The following is a 19,965-nucleotide window of genomic DNA, read 5'->3' on the forward strand; positions in this document are numbered from 1 at the left end:
TAACAAGGGAATTTATACTATGCATGATATAAGGCTCGTCTCACTCGAGTATTCAAGAAATAACCTCTAAAGAATAAGTATAAATAATCCATCTTCGGTTGATACGAATTGTCTACCTAAATTACATTAAACTAGGGTGCAATACGATCCGTCTTACCTAGGCATGGTCTATCTAACCCTCTTGATCATATATCAATTAAAACCGTTGTATAACAATCATTTACATAATCACAGAAAATATGAAGGATAAAGTTCAATCAATATAAAAGATTTTCTAAGACAAGATAAGAAATTCATAATGATTGAATATAAACATTAAGATCAATTCTCATAGTTATACAACCATCATGCATATAGAAAATACTAAACTAAAATACAATTAAACCATTGTTACTTGGAAATGGCTACATCAACACCCTAGTACGAATTTAGCCTCTCATCGTGGTGCGAGATAGCCTCCTGCCATGTTCTTTTCCTCTTCAACTTGTCAAGCCTCCAAGAAGAATTTTATGTCTAAAGTTACGCACACCTTCTCTTAAAGCTTAGGGGTCTATTTATAGAGACTAGGAGAGGCCTACAAGCCCTATGAATTAAAGAAAAATTGGAACTTAGTCTCTTAGTCCAAGTAGGAGATTGAAAATTCAATCCAAGTAGGAAAAGGATTTCAAATTCGTCCGGATTTGCGGTCTTTTATTGCGGGGCAGTTTTGGCATAGTAAACGTCCAAATTAAAAAAAATAAATTTCTTACATATTTGTTTCATTTTTATTAGCTTTCCCATGCCACCATAGTCATTGCAATCTGAGATCTGAGAAGAAATTTATGATCAAAACACTAAGACATGTACAGAATCCACATCATGTAGGTCTTCTATTAGGATTGGTTAAGCTTAACCATATCTTCTAAGTCTTCTCAAAGTGTTCTTTAAGCCCCAAATCAATGGAATTAATTGCATGTTTATTTAAAACCTGAAAACAATAAAACAACACAAAATCAAACAAATAACAATGCTAAGGAATTAACATATGCAAGTTAAGGAGCTTGAATGTGCAACATTTTTTGGCACTTATCAGTTTCATCAACAAATCATCCTACGAATCTCAAGACACACACTCCTCAATTCAAATCTCATAACGCACAGATCCTATGCTAATGTGTCAAAATACTCAAACAAGTGAAGTCTCTCCAATCCAGCAAATGAGTCAAAGTATTCAGATTTCTAATGACATAAACATATACATATGTGCTATCTCATTTAACCTCATAGGCATATATCGATATGTCTAGACGCGGTCCCCTTCATTCACCGATTCATCATCCTCATGTTGTAGAAGTGGTTTTTGTCTCGGCGGCATAGCTCTGCGCAATCAAATTTGAAAAATTGAAATGACTTCTAAAAAGGTAAGTGTGTGTGTGCACAAAGTGTTAACAAAATAAAAATGAGGAAATTAAAAGACACAAGAATTTTTGTTAACGAAGGGGAAACTCAATATGAGAAAAACCACTCTACGGCAGCCAAACCCAGGATATCCACTATTCAGAAGACAAGACTAGTTACAAAGTAGTAGCACTCACATACCCTTAATGCAGTGGTTGTACCTTGAACTCTAACGTGTAACCTGTTAGTATTTTGGCCTCATTCTGTGTTTGGACAAAATCACTTATGTGTAAAGATGCTGTAAACAAGGATTCCACTTGACAGAGCATTTTCAGAAGACTCTGCACTGCGAAAAAGATAGAAGATTTTAGATTCCCTGTCAGCCGTCCGGACGACGTGTCATCCCGTCCGGACGCCCATCTGTCCATTGTTCCATCCGTCCAGACGACGTGTTTATCCCGACCGGACGCCAGACAAACCAGTACCATCCGTCCGGATGACGTATCTTTTCCGTCCGGACCCTACACTGTATAGAGAAGCTTCTGTTCCAGCTTGCATCCGTTCGGACATCTAGCAGCCCGTCCGAACGCCTATCAGTACTTGAACAGTCTCAGATTCTTTCCAAGTTCCAATAAGGGAAGATCGATCAACTGTCCGGATGATGTGGTATCCTGTCCGGACGCGGGTCTCCTTAAGGCAAGAATCGTAATTCAAATATCACCGTCCGGACGTCAGTCAGCCTTGGTCCAGACGCGCGCTCATCAGTTAAGGAAATTACTGATTTGACTTCAACTGTCCGGACGTCTACCTCTCATGGTCCGAACGCACCCATAGCAGATATGGAAATTGCGTGTTGAAGAATTGCCGTCCGGACGTTCATCCCCCTTGGTCCGGACGCGCTAAGCCTTATATGGAAATTACTTGCAACGAACGTGCGACCATCTGGACGTCAGTATCTCACCGTCCGGATGCAGGTCTTAAACAGGAAAGATTTTCAGAGAAATTTTTGGAAAATCCTGTTGCACAGTTGTCCGTCCGGACGGTGCAAGTTCACCATCCGAACGGCGTCCGTACATATTATAGCAGTCGCCCATTCTGCACCTCAGCCTATAAATAGAGGCCTCTGGGCATTGAGAACTGCAAGAATTCGGTATTGAATTCCACAAGAGCTCAGAGAAGTTCAAGATCCATCTGAAGCCGTTTCAAGTGTGCTGCGCTACAACTGAAGTCTATCTTAGAGGTCGGCTCTAAGGTAAGGAATTCCATTGAAGACCCCTTCAGGTAGGAGACCTGGTAGCATTCGTGTTGGGTTACATGTCAGAGAGCAAGGTACGACCACTGCATCGGTACATGTGAGTGTTACTATCTTGTATCTAGCTTCGTCTTCTGAATAGTAGAATTCCTGGGTTTGGCTGCCCCGGAGTGGTTTTTCTCTTGATTGAGTTTCCACTTCGTCAACAAAAAACTGTGTCTTTTATTTTCAGCTGTGCTTGATTTTTGTTAACACTTGTTGCACACACTTTATTTTTAGAAGTCAATTTCAATTTTCATAACCCAATACGAACGCCTCCCAACTAGGTCTCCTACCTGAAGGGGTCTTCAATTGAATCCATTACCTTAGGGCCAACTCCTGAGATAGACTTTAGATTAAGCGCAGCAACAGCACACACGGCAATGACTTTAGAGAGATCAATTCAACTCAATAATCTCACAATATAGCTCTCTAAGCACTAATGGAATTCAATACCGAATTCTTGCTGTAAATGAGCATCTGGCTTGATAAAACATAGGCGCCGTCCGGACGGTAAACAAGGGTCATTCGGACGAACAATTGTGCGATCGACTTCCTGAGATTTTCACTGAAATTCTTTCCTGTTTTTGAGTCGCGTCCGGACCATGCTGACTGGAGTCCAGACATCTGGATTTTGAATGCGATACTCACCTTATGGATGAGCACTTCCGGATGGGAATCCACGTCGTCCGGACAGCTACAGTAATCTTCCCATAACTGTGTTTTGGAAAGAAATCCTGAAGCTTGTCGAACACTAAGAGTCGTCCAGACGTGCTACTGAAACGTCCAGGCGGATGCAAGCTGGAGCAGTTTGAAATTTCTCGAAACAGAGGAAGGTCCGGACGGTATGACACGTTGTCCGGACGCCTGGTGCTTTGGACAAAGGGGCATCCGGACGGAATGACACATCGTCTGGACGGCTAGCTGGGAATCGAATTTTCTGCCTTGCAAACTATGCAGAATCTTTTGGAAGCACTTCTGAATAGCGGAATCCTTGTTAAAAAGCATCTTTACAAATATGTGATTTTGTCCAACAAAATGTGGCCAATTACAAACTAACAACATTGAAGTTAGCCTACTAGTCTGAGAGTGGAAGAGGTGCCACATAGACAAGCATAAACCATATCAAATGCATTACAATGAACATGAAATGCAACCAACAAAAACCTAAAGTTTTTGTATCTTCAGTCTTTGTTATAAGCTTTTAGAATCCTAAGGCTCTTGTGTCACCCTTAGACTCTAACACAACTCTAGACTCTGCTTTCCCATGACCCCCAGAGCTAACTACTCTGACACCATAAGCTATGATGACCCATTTATTTTTCTTTTTTTATAGAAAATAGAATCACCACAGTGCATGACGATTAGTCATTAAGCCAGCTTACTGTACACATCCCATAATATGCACTTGATACATCAAAGATAAATATCTATGCAGCGGAAACTAATATCAAAAAACTAACTAGGGTTAATTACAACATCATAGCCATACATTTGTCTATTAGTTTAAAGCTTAATCAAATATTATACACATTAAGAATGGCTATGCAAAAAAGAATGCCATATGCGACACAAGCCATATATCTAACGTCTATACAAACTACAGACTGTCCATAAGTCCAACACATACAACCGTCGCAATAGGCTTCAGTCGTAGTATCCCAAGTACAAAGCCACAAGGTCCTCATCGACGTCTGCAGTACTTGCAGCCAAAGCATTAATGTCTACACGATCATGGTGGTAGCCACGTACGCATAGGTAAAAGAATAAGTTCACCAACTCAGTAGTATAATGAGGCAATCATTATGATTCTACCATATATTTACCATAACGGCTACTTGTAGATTGATAATTTTTGCATAAAAGGTTTCTTAGCCGATAGAGTAAACCATGGCGTTTGGTTCATAAATCAATTACATACATTATACACATCAGTAAATATATATCATGTGACTCAACTATACTCGTATACAAGCATCCCTCAACTTCGGGGTACACAAGCATACAGGTATGACTAAGTAGAAAATGAGTGGCATCATACTCCGCTATACAGAGATACGGGCATTTCCCAACCTTTGGGAAATACAAGTATCTAAGCACAATTACACATAGTGCGTTATAAAACATCATATGCACTTTAGCTAACCATATACATATGCTCTGTTCCATTCAAACTCATAGACATATCGATACGTCTAGCATGATAGCCTATCTAAAACATTTTATGCAATTTAGCTGTAACTGTATACATATATTCTGTCACATTCAAACTCATAGGCATACTGATACATCTTGCTATGAAAACATCTTAAAACGTAAATCATGCCGCACATCATGTCATGCTTGCCAAACATCTGTTTATTTGTTTTCTGTTTTTGATGCCCTGGGGCTTTATGCCCAGTAGTTTTACACTTACTCTGATTGCTAGTTGTCGTGGGACTCAAACCCCCGGTCTTATTTTTGATGCCTTGGGGCTTTATACCCAATGGTCTTACACTTGCTCTGCCAAGATATCTTTCAACCTTGGTCTTACGTTTAGCGTTAATGATTTCGTTCCACACTCATGCTCATCGTATCTCATACCCATCATGCTCATGCTTTCATACATTTATGCATCATTTTAACATCACATTCTCAACATGATCCTTTCAACACTTCGCAAACTCTTTAACTCAACATAAAGCTCGTAATACACATTTCTTATCTTAATCTCATAAATATACTTGAAAACTCATAAACCATCATCAAAACATATCTCAACATAATTGAAAACATTCACAAGCGTATATCCTTCTAAAATAACATTGGCTCGAATTTAGAACACAATATCATTTTGTGGTAGCAAAATCATAGGAAGTTTAATATCATTTCTCAGTGAGTAGAATACTCACTTTGGCTGTTTGGTAATTTGGCTACGTAGGAATCTTCCTCGTAAGCCTTGCAATGTACTACTGCATTATCACATTGCACGATACATCAAAACTAATACATAATATTTTCTAACTCTAAACTCTCCACTTAACTCTTGAATTGCTCAAGAAATAAACCAATGAAAAACCCATAGAATTTCTAGGGTTCCATTTGACAACCCATTAACTAACAATATTAACCCATAAGATTATCTTAGGGTTAGACACCAAAAATACAACTTAGAACACTTATGCTCCGTTTGTTTCGGTGTAAAATGGTTTCCGTCATAAAATATTTTCAGGAAAGTCATTTTTCATAAATATATTTTTCGTTGAAATCATTTTTTCGATGTTTGGCGCGTACGGAAAATTACAAATATTTTTTATGTTTTTATTCAATCATATTAATTTATAAAAATCAAATTTTATTCATGACATAAAAAATATTAATGTAAAAAAATATAAAAATATTTTTTTTATATTTGACGCATACGGATTCCGGCAAAAAAGGCCAGAATTCGGCACAAAACGGCCAGATCCTGGCCAATTGCTTGGAAGCACAATACTGCAAGAATCTAGCGACGATAGCCGGACGTCGCCGGATTCCAGCATAATTTTTCAAATTCATAAACCGACCGGTGCTGGAATTTGGCTTGTCAGAATCCGGCGATAGTCGACTACGTCGTTTAAAAGAGGGTCGACTGCGTCTGCCATCTACGGAAAATGATTTATGCTTTCAAAAGCGTAAATCATTTTTTAAAATTTACTAAGTATTTTTGGTCAAACGAAAATCATTTTTCGGTTGACCATTATTTTTGCCCCTACCAAACACTGAAAAATGCTGAAATCATTTTTCAAAAACCATTTTACGCCGAAACAAACGGAACATTAGATAAAAACTAGGGTTTTGGATCTTACCTTGATTTCTCACCAAAAGTGAAGCCCAACGCTTTGAAATGATCAAGAACACTCCAAAACACAATACCAAAAGAAAATTCAGAGATTAAACTCAAACTCTCAAAAATAACACAAAATCTAGAGGAACTTGGCTTTTCGGATTTACCTCAAACCAATCAGTAAAAACATAGATCATGCTTCAAGGATCACAATTCCGGCGTCAGATTTAAGTTTAGAGGCTTCAATACACTAGGCTCTTGAGTTTTGTCTCAAAACCCTAGGAGAGAGAAAGAGCAGGGGTGAGGGAGAGAACTTTCAGAGAAAATGAGCTGAAATAAGCTCATTTGTGTTTTAAAATGAGACTTGTCTGGACACATAAGTAACCCGTCCAAACACGCGCATAAGGAATCGCAGATTTGGACCTACTGTAAGGCCCGTCCGGACACAAAGAAATCGGGACTCACTGGGAGTCCCGTCCATTGGCTGTTCAGACACGGCAACAGACTCGGACTTTCTGTCAAGTCCATCCGGACACGCGTCTTGGTCCATCCAAACGTAATACACAGAAAGTCACCAATGACTCACTTATCCATCCATCCATCTAGAAACAGGAATGGTCCGTCCGGACGCACAACCCAGAAATTCAATTTTAAGTGTTTTCTATGTGTTTTTCTTGCAAATTTTACCTAATTAATCACTTAATTAATCTATTTTATGTTTTTAACACTTAATTAATATCTTGGACGTTAAAATCTCTAGTCTTACGGATTGGATGAAATTGTTCTTGACCCATGAGTCTTGTGATGATAAGGTATGTGCGTTAATAGTATCTAATACAACCACCTCATCTTCAGGAACTTCTGAAGATGTAGTTTCTCTTGCATCTAACATCTCATCTAGAACCGCCTTGCTCTTTAGTCTGTAATTGTTTACATAGTCCTCCTAAAGAAATCTCGTATTTGTGGTAACAAATACTTTCATTTCTTTAGGACTATAAAACAAACAACTCATTGTCTCTTTTGGATATCCAACAAACAAACATACTTCTGTTTTTTATTCCAACTTATCAGTCTTTTCTTTTAGCACGTGTGCTGGGCAACCCCAAATGTGGATGTATCTCATACTGGGCTTTCACCCTGTCCACAATTTAGCAGGTATCTTAGAAACAGTTTTAGATGGAGCCAAATTTAGCAAGTGTGTTGTTGTTTCTAAATCAAATCCCCATAATGACATAGGTAGAGTAGCATAACTCATCATTGCTCTTACCATTTCTAAAAGAGTTTTTATTTCTTCTCTCTGCTACATTGTAATGTCAAAGATATTAGTTAATAGTTTAAAACACAAATTAGATTAATTAAGGGAGAAATTAGGTAAAGTATAGAGAAAAAACACTTACAAAAGCATATGGGTGATTTTCAAGGTTGCGTGTCCAGACAGACCCATTTGGTGTCCGGACAGGTTAGTCAGTAGATTCACTTCTCAGCAAGTGTCCGGATGGGCCGAATCTATGTCCGGGCAGGCTTGGCAGAAAGTTCCTTCTTTAGCATGTGTCCAGACAGCCGACTAACATGTCCAGACAGGCCTGGGTAAAAATTGGCTTAGCGAGTTTTTCAGCTCATTTTCTCCCATCTTCTCCCATTTTTCCGAAAAACCTCTCTACTCTCTCCTAGGGTTTGATACTAAACCCTAGATCCTAGTATTTTGAAACTTCCAAACTCAAATGCGACGCTAGAAACGTGACCTAGGTAGAATCATTGTTGTCACTTATTGGTTTGAGATAAATCCGAAAATTTTAGTTCCTCTACATTTTGTGTTATTTTTGAGAGTTTAAGTTTGATCTCTCAATATTGTTTAGGTATTGTGTATTTTGAAGTGTTCTAAGATATCTCCAAGCATTGGGTATCACTTTTGGTGAGAAATCTTAGTTTTTGTCTAAGCATTTGAAGTTATTGAATTTTGTATCTAACCCTAAGATGATCTTATGAGTTAATACTGTTAGTTAATGGGTTGTCAAATGGAGCCCTAAAAATTTATGGGTTTTCCATAGGTCTTAGTTCTTGTGCAATTCAAGAGCTAAGTGGGAATTTAGAGTTAGAAAACATTATGTGTTGATATTAATATGTCATCACAATGTATTGTAAAGTGACACATTGCGGGGCTTACGAGGAGGATTTCTTCATAGCCGAATTGTCAAGCAGCCAAAGTGAGTATTTAACTCACTGAAATAAGATACTAAGTTTTGAGGTTTTATGGTATTACTAAATGATATATATTGGCTTAATGACAAATCGGCATGCCACTGTGATGAATTAATTTTGTATCAAAAAAAAAAAAATGGGCCGTCACATACACCATTTTGCTAGGGATTGCCTGGTGCAGTAAACTGGGATAAAATCTCTGCTGCTGGCAAATGGTCTATAAAGTCCCCGAGGAAGTCTTCATGATCAAAGGGCTTTAATATGTTAACCCAATTGTTTCTCGGCTTCAGCCTGAAACTCTTTGGACCTTTCAAAAGCTTCAGACTTCTTACGCATTAGGTTAACATAACCATACCTTTAATAGTCATTAGTAAACGTGATGAAATATTCATAACCACCTCATGTTGGGACACTCATAGGACCACATACATCAATGTGCACTAGCTTAAGCAAATCTTTGGCTCTATACCCTTCGCAAAAAATGGTCTCTTGGTCATTTTACCCTCCAAACATGTTTCATAGACTAGGTAATCTTGGAAATCCAATGGGCTCAAAAACCCATCATTAACCAGTCTTTGAATCCCCTTTGAGTTAATGTGACCAAGACAATGCTGAAGGTATGCTTCATTAGTAGAATGAATCTTTCTTTTTAATGAGAAAGCATTGTGAGTTGGTTCTAAAACAAAATTGTTAACAACATATAAATCAGGAGTAATAATATACAAACATCTACAATGATGCTAGAACAGATAAATAAATTACCCTTCTTTATTATCATTGTACCCCTCAAATCAAAGGTATAACCACACTTACCCAAAAAAGTCACAGAAATCAAATTTCTATGTGTTAGTATTTTGGCCTCATTCTGTGTTTGGACAAAATCACTTGTGTGTGGAAAGATGCTGTAAATAGGGATTCCACTATTCAGAGCACTCTCAGAAGACTTTACACTGTGAAGATTTTGGTTCCCTGTCAGCAGTCCGGACGATCAAGCCATCCCATCTGGACGCCCATCTGACCACTGTTCCATCCGTCCGGACGACGTGCCATATTGTTCGGACGCCAGTCAGACCAAGCATTATCCGTCCAGACGACGTGCATTTCCATCTGGACCCTCCACTGTGTCGAGAAGTTTCTATCCAGCTTGCATCCATTCGGACGTCTCAGCAGCCCGTCCGAACGTCTCTCGGTACACGACCAGTCTCAGATTCTTTCCAAGTTCCGATAACGGAAAGATCGTTCAACCGTCCAGATGATGTAGTATCCCGACCAGACGCGTGTCTCCTTAAGGCAAGAATCGCAATTCAAATATCACAGTCTGGACGTTTGTCAATCTTGGTCCGGACGGGCGTGCAACTAATACGAAAATTGCTGATTCGACTTCAACCGTCCGAACAACTGCCTCTCCTGGTCCGGACGAGCGCATAGCAGATATGGAAATTGCGTGTTGAAGTTCAGCCATCCGGACACTCATTCCCCACGGTCCGGACGCTCGAAGCCTTATAATGAAATTACTTGCAGTAGATGTACGACCGTCCAGACGATATGCCATCCCGTCCGGACACGGCTCTTAAACAGGAAAGATTTCTAAGTGAAATTTTCAGAAAATCCTGTCGCACAGTTGTCCGTCCGGACGGCCCTTGTCCACCGTCCGGACGGCGCCCAGCTATATTTACTGCAAGAATTTGGTATTGAATTCCATAACTGCTCAGAGACGTGATTTTTCCTCTGAAGCCATTGCAAGTGTTTTGTTGCTGTGCTACATCTGAAGTCTATCTTAGGGGTTGGCCCTAAGGTAAAGGATTCCATTGTAGACCCCTTTAGGTAGGAGACCTAGTTGGGAAGCATTCATGTTGGGTTACACATCAGAGAGCAAGGTACGACCACTGCATCAGGGGTATGTGAGTGTTACTGCTTTGTATCTAGCTTTGTCTTCTGAATAGTGGATATCCTGGGTTTGGCTGCCCCGGAGTAGTTTTTCTCTTAATTGAGTTTTCGTTTCGTCAACAAAAATCTATGTGTCTTTTACTTTCCGCTATGCTTATTTTTGTTGACACTTTGTGCACACTAGTCTTTTATTTAGAAGTCAATTTCAATTTTCAATTGGTATCAGAGCAGGCACACTCCGTTGAAAGGATTTATTTCCTGAGTGTGATCCTCATCTCTTGTGACTTCTATTTTTTTGATTACACCTTTTATCATGGATTTCTCTCAGTTATCTGAAGAAAATCATGATATTGAGCTCCCTAAAATTTTTGCTAAAATAGATAAAATTGTTTCTCCAAAAGAGCTCAAAAAGGTAAAGCAAGAAAAAGAGTCTTTGATTGTTCAATTATCTGAATCACATGCTTTGATTGACTCTTTGAGATCTGAGAATACCATGCTATTTAACATTATTGATACACTTGAGAATAAATTAAAAGAATCTAAGGATCTCTTGAAAAAATTCTCAAGTGATAATTCGAAAAGCATGCTTTGTATTCATTCAGATATTTCTAACAAGCCTGCTTCAATTGTTGATGATATGAGTACTTCTACTTCATATGCTTCTGATTCTGAAATAGATTCTATTGATATTAAACCTGTGATAGTAGATACAACTTGTTTAGAAAATTCTTGCTTAACTAATCATGTGATGCCAAAATCCAAAGATACAGGTACACAAGCTCATGGTAAGTTTGTCCCTACTTGTCATAATTGTGGGAAGATTGGTCATATTAGGCCAAATTGTTATTTGTTGAAATCCCACAGGCCTTGGATTAAGCAGGATGCTCTGAGGAAAAGTGAAGTTGAAGATTCTTCCTCAGCAAAATATGTCCCCCCGCATAGGAGACATATAAAAGGTAAGGGCAATGTTATTTGTAAGAATGCTAACTATAATTCTGCAGAGAATGTCAAGAAACATTCAAACAAAAGAAGCTTGCCCACCTGCCATCACTGCAGCATCACCAGTCACATCCGACTCAAGTGTCCACACCTCCAGGCTCAAAAGCCAAAGAAGCTGCCAACAAGAGCTACATCAGGCACTCTACCTCCTACGGCACTTCAGGCTTCACAGCATCAGCAGCAGTTTGTTCCTGCCTATTAGAATGGCAAATCAAAGAAGAACAAACCAAGGCGCTACAAGAGGAAGCCTCAGAAGCCCACTAGCAACCATGGCTATGAAGGGTTGTTGAGCCTGATGCAAGATATGCTAAGGAGTATGGCCAATATGGACATGACCCGCAAACCATCTCCATGGGTTAAGCAGGTATGGGTCAAGAAGGATGAGACCATTCACCCCATGAGGGGGAATGAACGCACCTAGCAGGAGAAGGTGTTCATGCCTAGGATTCGGTTCCTAATCCTAAGGCATCAGGTTTGATTGCTTGCACTTTTACTTGTTATATTTGTGTGCTTACTATGCAATCGAGGAACCAGTTTATTGTGCCCCCTATTCTCTTGAGAGAGCATTGCAAGTAGTTGTTGGGGAAGACAGAAAAAGCAGGTCGAGCGACTGTTTTTCTGTATTGGCATCATCAGGTTTGATCTTGCCTTGCATATGATGTCTTTTCCATATTGCATTTGAAATATGTTAACAAAAAAAAAAAAAAAATTGGGGAGAATTTGCAAGATATTTTTTTTCTCTTGGCATATCAGATAATTGCATGTATTTTCTCCGGATATCTCAATTTTTTGGGTATTAATTTACTTTGCTTAGATATAATTGACAGTTTCTGACTATAATTTGCCAAGTGTTTTCCTGTATATGCAAAAATTGGATAGCTTCTTTTCTCATGCGATGAAAAATGTGCACTATCCACGACTCCCCTAAAGGTACATCTTTCCTTCTCTGACTTTTTGCTTCTAGAAATTCTGGATAAGAGAAGAGATTTTTGATAAGATGGTCAAATTAACCACATGCTAGTTTTACCTAGAACCTAAAAACTCTGGCATTCCCTCTAGATTGCAGCATCATAAGAATCAAGCAGTAAATCATATGAATTATGTGCTTTAATTATTCACTGCTTATGTGTTGAATTTGATTTATGCCTTTCCCTCTATGTACAAGTATAACATTTACCTTGTCCTTCATGGTACAAGGAAAACAATTAGGTGCTGCATCTCATGGGGAGTGTATCAGATGAGGGTGGCTAGGCCCTAGTAAGTTATAAGGTTTGACTTTTGGCTAATCTGTCACAGATTTTCTCTTTTGTCTACAAAATCTGGTTGCTCTTTGTCATGATAGTCATACCTTGTGGGTTAAGTCTTCACACGCACACGCATTGCATGAGTTGAGTTGACTGGTTGAATTTTGATTGTGTAGGAACTTATTTGTGCTGATTGATTTCTCAACTCTCTTTTATATCTCTGTTTAGTATTGAGATGCTCTTTGATTGTGTTATCAGTGGTTTATACATGCGTGTTCTGAAACTGACTTGGAAAAATTTGATGTCTGTGAATTTTCCTTAGTTTTCTGATGTTTCAGTGTGGAGCGTCCGGACGGTCTCTATTGGCGTCCAGACGGATAAGTCGTTCGGACGGTACTCTCTTAGGAGTCCGAACAGGAATGGAGCCCAATCGTCCGGACTGGACCTTCTTGCGTCCAGACTCGCGTGGCAACCACCGGGCGAACAGTTAGTAAAATCGTCCGAATGCGCGCGTCCGGACGAAGTTATTGCACCATCCGGATGGGGACCCCACAGAGGCTATATATACCCCAAAATCGCCGCTCTCTCCACCATACCCCACTAAATCTCCTCTTTGGCATTTTGTGAGTGATTGTTTTTTGTGTTTTTGGAGTAATTTCATCCCTACTTGTCTTTTGTGCATTCTCACCCCATTCCAAGTATTTTTCTAGTCTCTTTTTTTTTCATTTTTTTTTAAAACTGTTAGAGATTTAATTTTGGAATGAGTTTGAAATTATGTGATGCATATCTGCTATATTGGGATTATTTGTGATGATGTTTTTAGGACTAAAATTGTGATAAATTATGCCTATATTTTTGCAAAAGTCCTTCCTACTGCTGTTATTCTGGCAAAATGTTTTTTTAAACCTAACTAGAATTTTTTTTTGGATTCTATTTGGCAAAATCTTGTTGGTTTTTTGTGCAGGATCATGTCTGTAGGAAGTCCACCGCACAGGGTCCGTTAGAGGACTGTGGAAGATAGGGCTAAATCCAGGCCAAGACTATGGACCGCACTGTCATTGCCGAGCGGAACGTCATCCGGTCTGATATCATGGTGCCACCGCTGGACAGCATTCATGCCATTATCCAGACGTATAATTGGGGATATCTCCATAGCTGTGCCTGTGTGGTGTACACCAGATTGGTCAAACTTTTCTACGCCAACCTGGAAGTGGTGCAGAACAATGATCGTGGATTGGTGCTTTAGTCCACCGTTGCAGGCCATATCATCACTGTTGATCCTCAGGTCATCAATCACATCATCTGAGTCCCAGTGCTCGAGATTTTTGCCAGCCCATACAATGAGGTGGTGCTTCCTCCTTCCCTGGATGATCTGAGGGAATTCTTCCATGCCATTCCCCAAGGCGAGGAGCGCTCTACCTCCATAAGGATTGGTGCCTGGTCTCCCTCCCACCGCATGCTGGCCAATATCATTCAGCAGAACATCTGGCCTGATGCTCGGTGCAGTGGTCTGATCCTGAAACGGGACCAGTTTGTCTATGCAGTTCACCTTTGCTTGCCTTTCTGCCTGTGCAAGCATATTCTGGGTGTTATGTTGGAGGCCCGTGATGAGGGAAATGCCAGTCTCCCGTTTGGCTGCCTACTCACTCAGATTAACCTTCAGTCGGGAGTCAATGTCACTGGCGAACCGAAGATGAAGATCCAGCAGCCCATCAGCAAGCAGACACTGATGAAGTCCAATGCGAAGCTGCGGAGAAATGACTCCGATGATGAGGTGCCCATAGTTGCTACCATGCCTGTTGGATTTCCAGAGATGGCTTCATCCTCCCAGACCGTCCCGCCCTCTGAGCCGGAGGTCAACTATTCCCAGATCATGGAGGCCCTTGCTGCCATTCAGGGGGGATGAGCAGTATGCAGGTGACTATGTCCTCCATGCAGCAGGAGATACACTCCATCAACCTACGTGTAGAGTAAAACCAGCTGGACCTTCAGGAGGGCCTGAAGTTTCATCATTCTAGCAGCAGTGATGATGAGGATGATGCAGATAGGACTATACCCCTGCCTGAAGATGTTTGATTCCCTCTTGTCTTGTTTTGTTTTCTTTTTGTTTAAGACTTTTGACTTATGTTAAACTGTTTGACTTATATTACTCTGTTTCCCGGGCCCTTCTGAGACCATTAGGGGGAGTAATTTTTATTACAATTGGTTTTTATTACTCTGTTTTACCCTTTGTCCCTTTGTGACAAAAAATGGGAGTAATTTTTGGACCAGGAATGTATTTCCAAACCAGTCAAGTGATTTTTGTCCCAGAATGGCCAAATGGGGAGTTTGTTAGTATTTTGGCCTAATTCTGTGTTTGGGCAAAATCAGTTGTGTGTGTAAAGATGCTGTAAACAGGGATTCCACTATTCAGAGTACTATCAGAAGACTTTACACTGTGAAGATTTCAGTTCCCTGTCAGCCGTCCGGTCGATCGAGCCATCCAGTCCAGACCCCCATCTGACCGCTGTTCCATCCGTCCAGACGACGTGTCATACCGTCCAGACGCAAATCAGACCAAGCATCATCCGTCCCGACGACGTGCATTTTCGTCCGGACCCTCCACTGTGTCGAGAAGTTTCTATCCAGCTTGCATCCGTCCGGACGTCTCAGCAGCCCGTCCGGATGCCTCTCGGTACTCGACCAGTCTCAGATTCTTTCCAAGTTCGGATAAAGGAAAGATCGTTCAACCGTCCGGACGATGTAGTATCCCGTTCGGACGCGCGTCTCCTTAAGGCAAGAATCGTAATTCAAATATCACCGTCTGGACTTCTGTCAGTCTTGGTCCGAACGCGCGTGCAACTAATATGGAAATTGCCGATTCGACTTCAACCGTCCGGACGACTGCCTCTCAATGTCCGGACGTGCGCATAGCAGATATGGAAATTGAGTGTTGATGTTAAGCCGTCCGGACGCTCATACCCCATGGCCGGGACGCGCGAAGCCTTATAATGAAATTACTTGCAGCGGATGTGCAACCGTCCGGACGATGTGCCATCCCATCCGGACGTGGCTCTTAAACAGGAAAGATTTCCCAGGGAAATTTTCAAAAAACCCTGTCGCACAGTTGTCCGTCTGGACGGCCTTTGTCCACTTTCCGGACGGCGCCCAGCTATATTTTGCCTGACGCTCATTTGAGCCCCCAGCCTATAAATAGAGGCCCTTTGGCATTTAGAACTGCAAGAATTCGGTATTGAATTCCACAACTGCTCAAAGACGTGATTTTTCCTCTGAAACCATTACAAGTGTTTTGTTGATGCGCTACATCTGAAGTCTATCTTAGGGGTTGGCCCTAAGGTAAAGGATTTCGTTGAAGACCCCTTCAGGTAGGAGACCTGGTTGGGAAGCGTTCGTGTTAGGTTACACGTCAGAGAGCAAGGTACGACCACTGCATCGGGTATAGGTGAGTGTTACTATCTTGTATCTAGCTCTGTCTTCTGAATAGTGGATATCCTAGGTTTGGCTGCCCTGGAGTGGTTTTTCTCTTAATTGAGTTTTCACTTCGTCAACAAAAATCTCTGTCTTTTACTTTCCGCTGTGCTTATTTTTGTTGACACTTTGCGTACACACTTGTCTTTTATTTAGAAGTCAATTTCAATTTTCACTATGCATGTTGGGTACACACAAACAGTTTGTTAAAATTAAAACTCTTGATTCAAAATGAAGTTTGTTAGTATTTTGGCCTCATACTGTGTTTGGACAAAATCACTTATGTGTAAAGATGCTGCAAACAAGGATTCCACTATTCAGAGTCTACAAGTCAGAAGAATTCAAGTTCCCTGTCAGCCGTCCAGACAATCGAGCCATCCTGTCTGGATGCTCGTCTGTCCACTTTTCGTCCAGACGACGTGTCATCTCGTCCAAACCTCCAAGACAGACCAGTATCATCCGTCCGGACGAAGTGTTCATCCCGTCTGGACCCCATACTATATCGAGAAGTTTCTGTGCCAGCTTGCATCTATCGAGACGTTTCAGCAGCACGTTCGGACGCCTCCCAGTACTCGATCAGTTTCTGATTTCTTTCCAAGTTCCAAGAAAGGGAAGATCAATCAACCGTCCGGACGATGTAGTATCTCGTCTGGACACGCGTCTCCTTAAGGCAAGAATCGCAATTCAAATATGACCGTCCTGACGTCTGACAGCTATGGTCCGGACACGCGTGCATCAAAGAAGGAAATCGCCGATTCGACATCAACCGTCCGGACGCGCGCATTGCCGATATGGAAATTGCTTGTTGAAGAATAACTGTCCGGACGCTCATCCCCCATGGTCCGGACGCTCGAGAACCTTATAAGGAAATTACTTGCAGCGGACGTGCGACCGTCCGGACGATGTGCCATCCCGTTCGGACGATGCCCTTAAACAGGAAAGATTTTCCTGCGAATTTTTCGAAAAATCTTGTCGCACAGTTGTCCGTCTAGACGGCCCATGTCCACCGTCCGGTAGGTGCCCAGGTATATTTTGCCTGACGCTCATTTGAGCCCCAAGCCTATAAATAGAGGCCCCTAGGCACTGAGAACTGCAAGAATTCGGTGTGAATTCCATTAGAGCTCAGAGAAGTCATCAATCCCTCTTAAGCCGTTTTACAAGTGTGCTGTGCTATAAACCGAAGTCTATCTTAGAGGTCGGCTATAAGGTAAGGAGTTCCATTGAAGACCCCTTCAGGTAGGAGAACCTGGTTGGGAAGCGTTCGTGTTGGGTTACACGTCAAAGATCAAGGTACGACCACTGCATCGGTACATGTGAGTGTTACTGTCTTGTATCTAGCTATGTCTTTTGAATAGTGGAATTCCTGGGTTTGGCTGCCCCGGAGTGATTTTTCTCTTAACTGAGTTTCCACTTCGTCAACAAAAATCTGTGTGTCATTTACTTTCCGTTGTACTTTAATTTTTGTTGACACTTATGCACACACTTTATTTTTAGAAGTCAATTTCATTTTTCAATTGGTATCAGAGCTTGGTACACTCTGAGAAGATTAATTTCTTGAGTGTTATTATATTTGACTTCTATATTTTGATGTCTCAAACTCTTAATTATGTTCCTACCTTCGATGGTACGAACTATGGCTATTGGAAAGCTCGGATGCGATTCTTTTTAAAATCTATTGACTATTGGAGTATTGTTGACTCTGGTTGGACTAGACCAGAGGATGCAACTCCCGAAATAGTCCCTCTGAAAAACGCCCGACTTTCCAATGATAAAGCCCTCCATGCTCTATGCCAAGCACTTTCTCCCTCTGAATTCGCCAAAATTTCAAACTGCGAATCAGCAAAAGAAGTATGGCAAATCTTGAAAACAACATATGAAGGCACGAAGTTAGTTAAATCTGCCAAACTTCAAATGTTGACTTCAAGATTTGAAAAAATTAAGATGTTGGAAGAAGAGACTTTTGGAGAGTTTTACTCCAAGATAAGTGACCTTAGAAACTCTATGGTGAGTCTTGGGAAATCTATCTCGGATGTAAAACTCATCCGAAAAATTCTAAGATCTTTGCCCGAGCGTTTCAGGATCAAGGTAACGACAATCGAGGAAAGCAAGGATCTTGAAGAGATGAAGATTGAAGAGCTAGTTGGATCTCTTCAAACATATGAGCTGTCTCTGCCCCCGGTCAAGAAGTTGAAAACCATTGCCCTAAAGGCTTCCAAGAAGAAGGTAGAAGCCTCCTCTGAAGATGACTCTGAGGATGAAGACAAAGCTGTGGCTATGTTAGCCAAGAATTTCAGAAGACTAATGAAAGATGATCGGTTCAAGAAGAAGTTTTCTGATAAAATAAAGAAACCTCTCGGAGAAGCTGAACCAGAGGAAGAGGAGAAGAGAGATCCCAGAGGACCCCGATGTTTTGAATGCTCAGGCTTTGGGCATATCCGGGCGGATTGTGGAAATCTCAAAAAGGGCAAGGGGAAGGCATACAATATGACTCTCAGTGATGAGTCAGAAGAAGAAGCTCCAGAGTCTGAAAATTTTCTGGCCTTTGTAGCCCCACATATTGAAGAAGAAGACTCATATTACTCGGAGCATAGTGAAAATGAGGAAGAGCTCAAAGAGGCTTACAAGACACTCTACAAAGAGTTTGATAAGCTGAGGGAAGGCCGAAAGCAGCACCTGAATGATCTGAACAGTTTGCCGACCAAGACGAGTTCATTGCTGCTCAAAGTGCAAGAGCTCGAGGAAAAGCTACTAGAGACACAGCTCCAGCTAGAGAGAGTCACTGATGAGAAGTTGACTCGCATGCTGTCCATCCAGAAGAGCCCAAATGACAAGACTGGTCTCGGGTATGTAGCTTCCTCTTCTGATGTTCCTTCTTCCTCAAGGACTGTATTTGTGAAGCCTACAGTCCCAGAGCTTCCTCCCGCTGTTGAAGATAACAGAAGGAAAAGGTTAATGATGATGTTCCAGGCACTCAGCAGCCTCATTCCATCAGAAGACCTCCTATTTGCCATCACTGCGGTCTCAGTGGGCATGTTCGACCTCAGTGCTCCCTCTTGAAAGCTCAAAAGGCCAAAGCCAAGAAAGAAGCGCCCAGACAAGCTCATTATGGCGCTAGACCTGCGGCTCAGCATCAGACTTCTTGGCATCAGGCATCCTATCAAGTACCATGGGGACAAGCATCATGGCATCAGGTTTGATTGCTTGCACTTTTTATGTTATATTTATGTGCTTGTTATGCAATCTAGGAACTAGTTTGTTGTGCCCCATGTTTCTCTTGAGAGAACTTTGCAGGTATCTATTGGGGAAGACAGAAAAAGCAGGTCGAGCGACTGTTTTTCTGTACTGACATCTTTGAGCATTTACAAGTGTGATCTTACCTTTGCATATGATGTCATTTCCATATTGCATGTTTTGTTTGTTTTAAATAAATAAAAATAAAAAATAAAAAATAAAAAAATAAAAAAAACTTGGGAGAATTTGCAGGATTAATCCTTCTCTTGGCTTATTAGATATTGCATGTATCTTCACCTGATATCTCAATTCTGTGAGCATTAATACTTTGCTTAGATGTATTTGAGAGTTTTATGACTATTTTGGCCAAGTGATTTTCATGTTTTTACAAAAGTAGGATAGCTCATTTCCTCATGCGATGAAAAAGTGCACTATCCGAGACTCCCTAAAGGTACATATTTCCT

General features: G+C 41.0%; 1 protein-coding gene across 2 annotated transcripts in view; it reads right to left on the bottom strand.

Moving 5' to 3' along the window:
• Positions 1-1,077: 1,077 nt before the first annotated feature.
• LOC133862416 (cycloartenol synthase-like) overlaps positions 1,078-19,965 on the bottom strand; it is a 68,848-nt gene continuing 49,960 nt past the window's right edge. For both annotated transcript variants that reach the window (XR_009899219.1, XM_062298222.1), the window contains one exon: positions 1,078-1,358. Coding sequence is in view for 1 of the 2 variants with exons in the window: in XM_062298222.1 (XP_062154206.1) it covers positions 1,320-1,358 (39 nt within the window). In the remaining variant the exon portion in view is untranslated. The remainder of the gene's footprint in view (positions 1,359-19,965) is intronic.

This window comes from Alnus glutinosa, chromosome 3, assembly GCF_958979055.1.
Source record: "Alnus glutinosa chromosome 3, dhAlnGlut1.1, whole genome shotgun sequence".
NCBI classification, from domain to species: domain Eukaryota; kingdom Viridiplantae; phylum Streptophyta; class Magnoliopsida; order Fagales; family Betulaceae; genus Alnus; species Alnus glutinosa.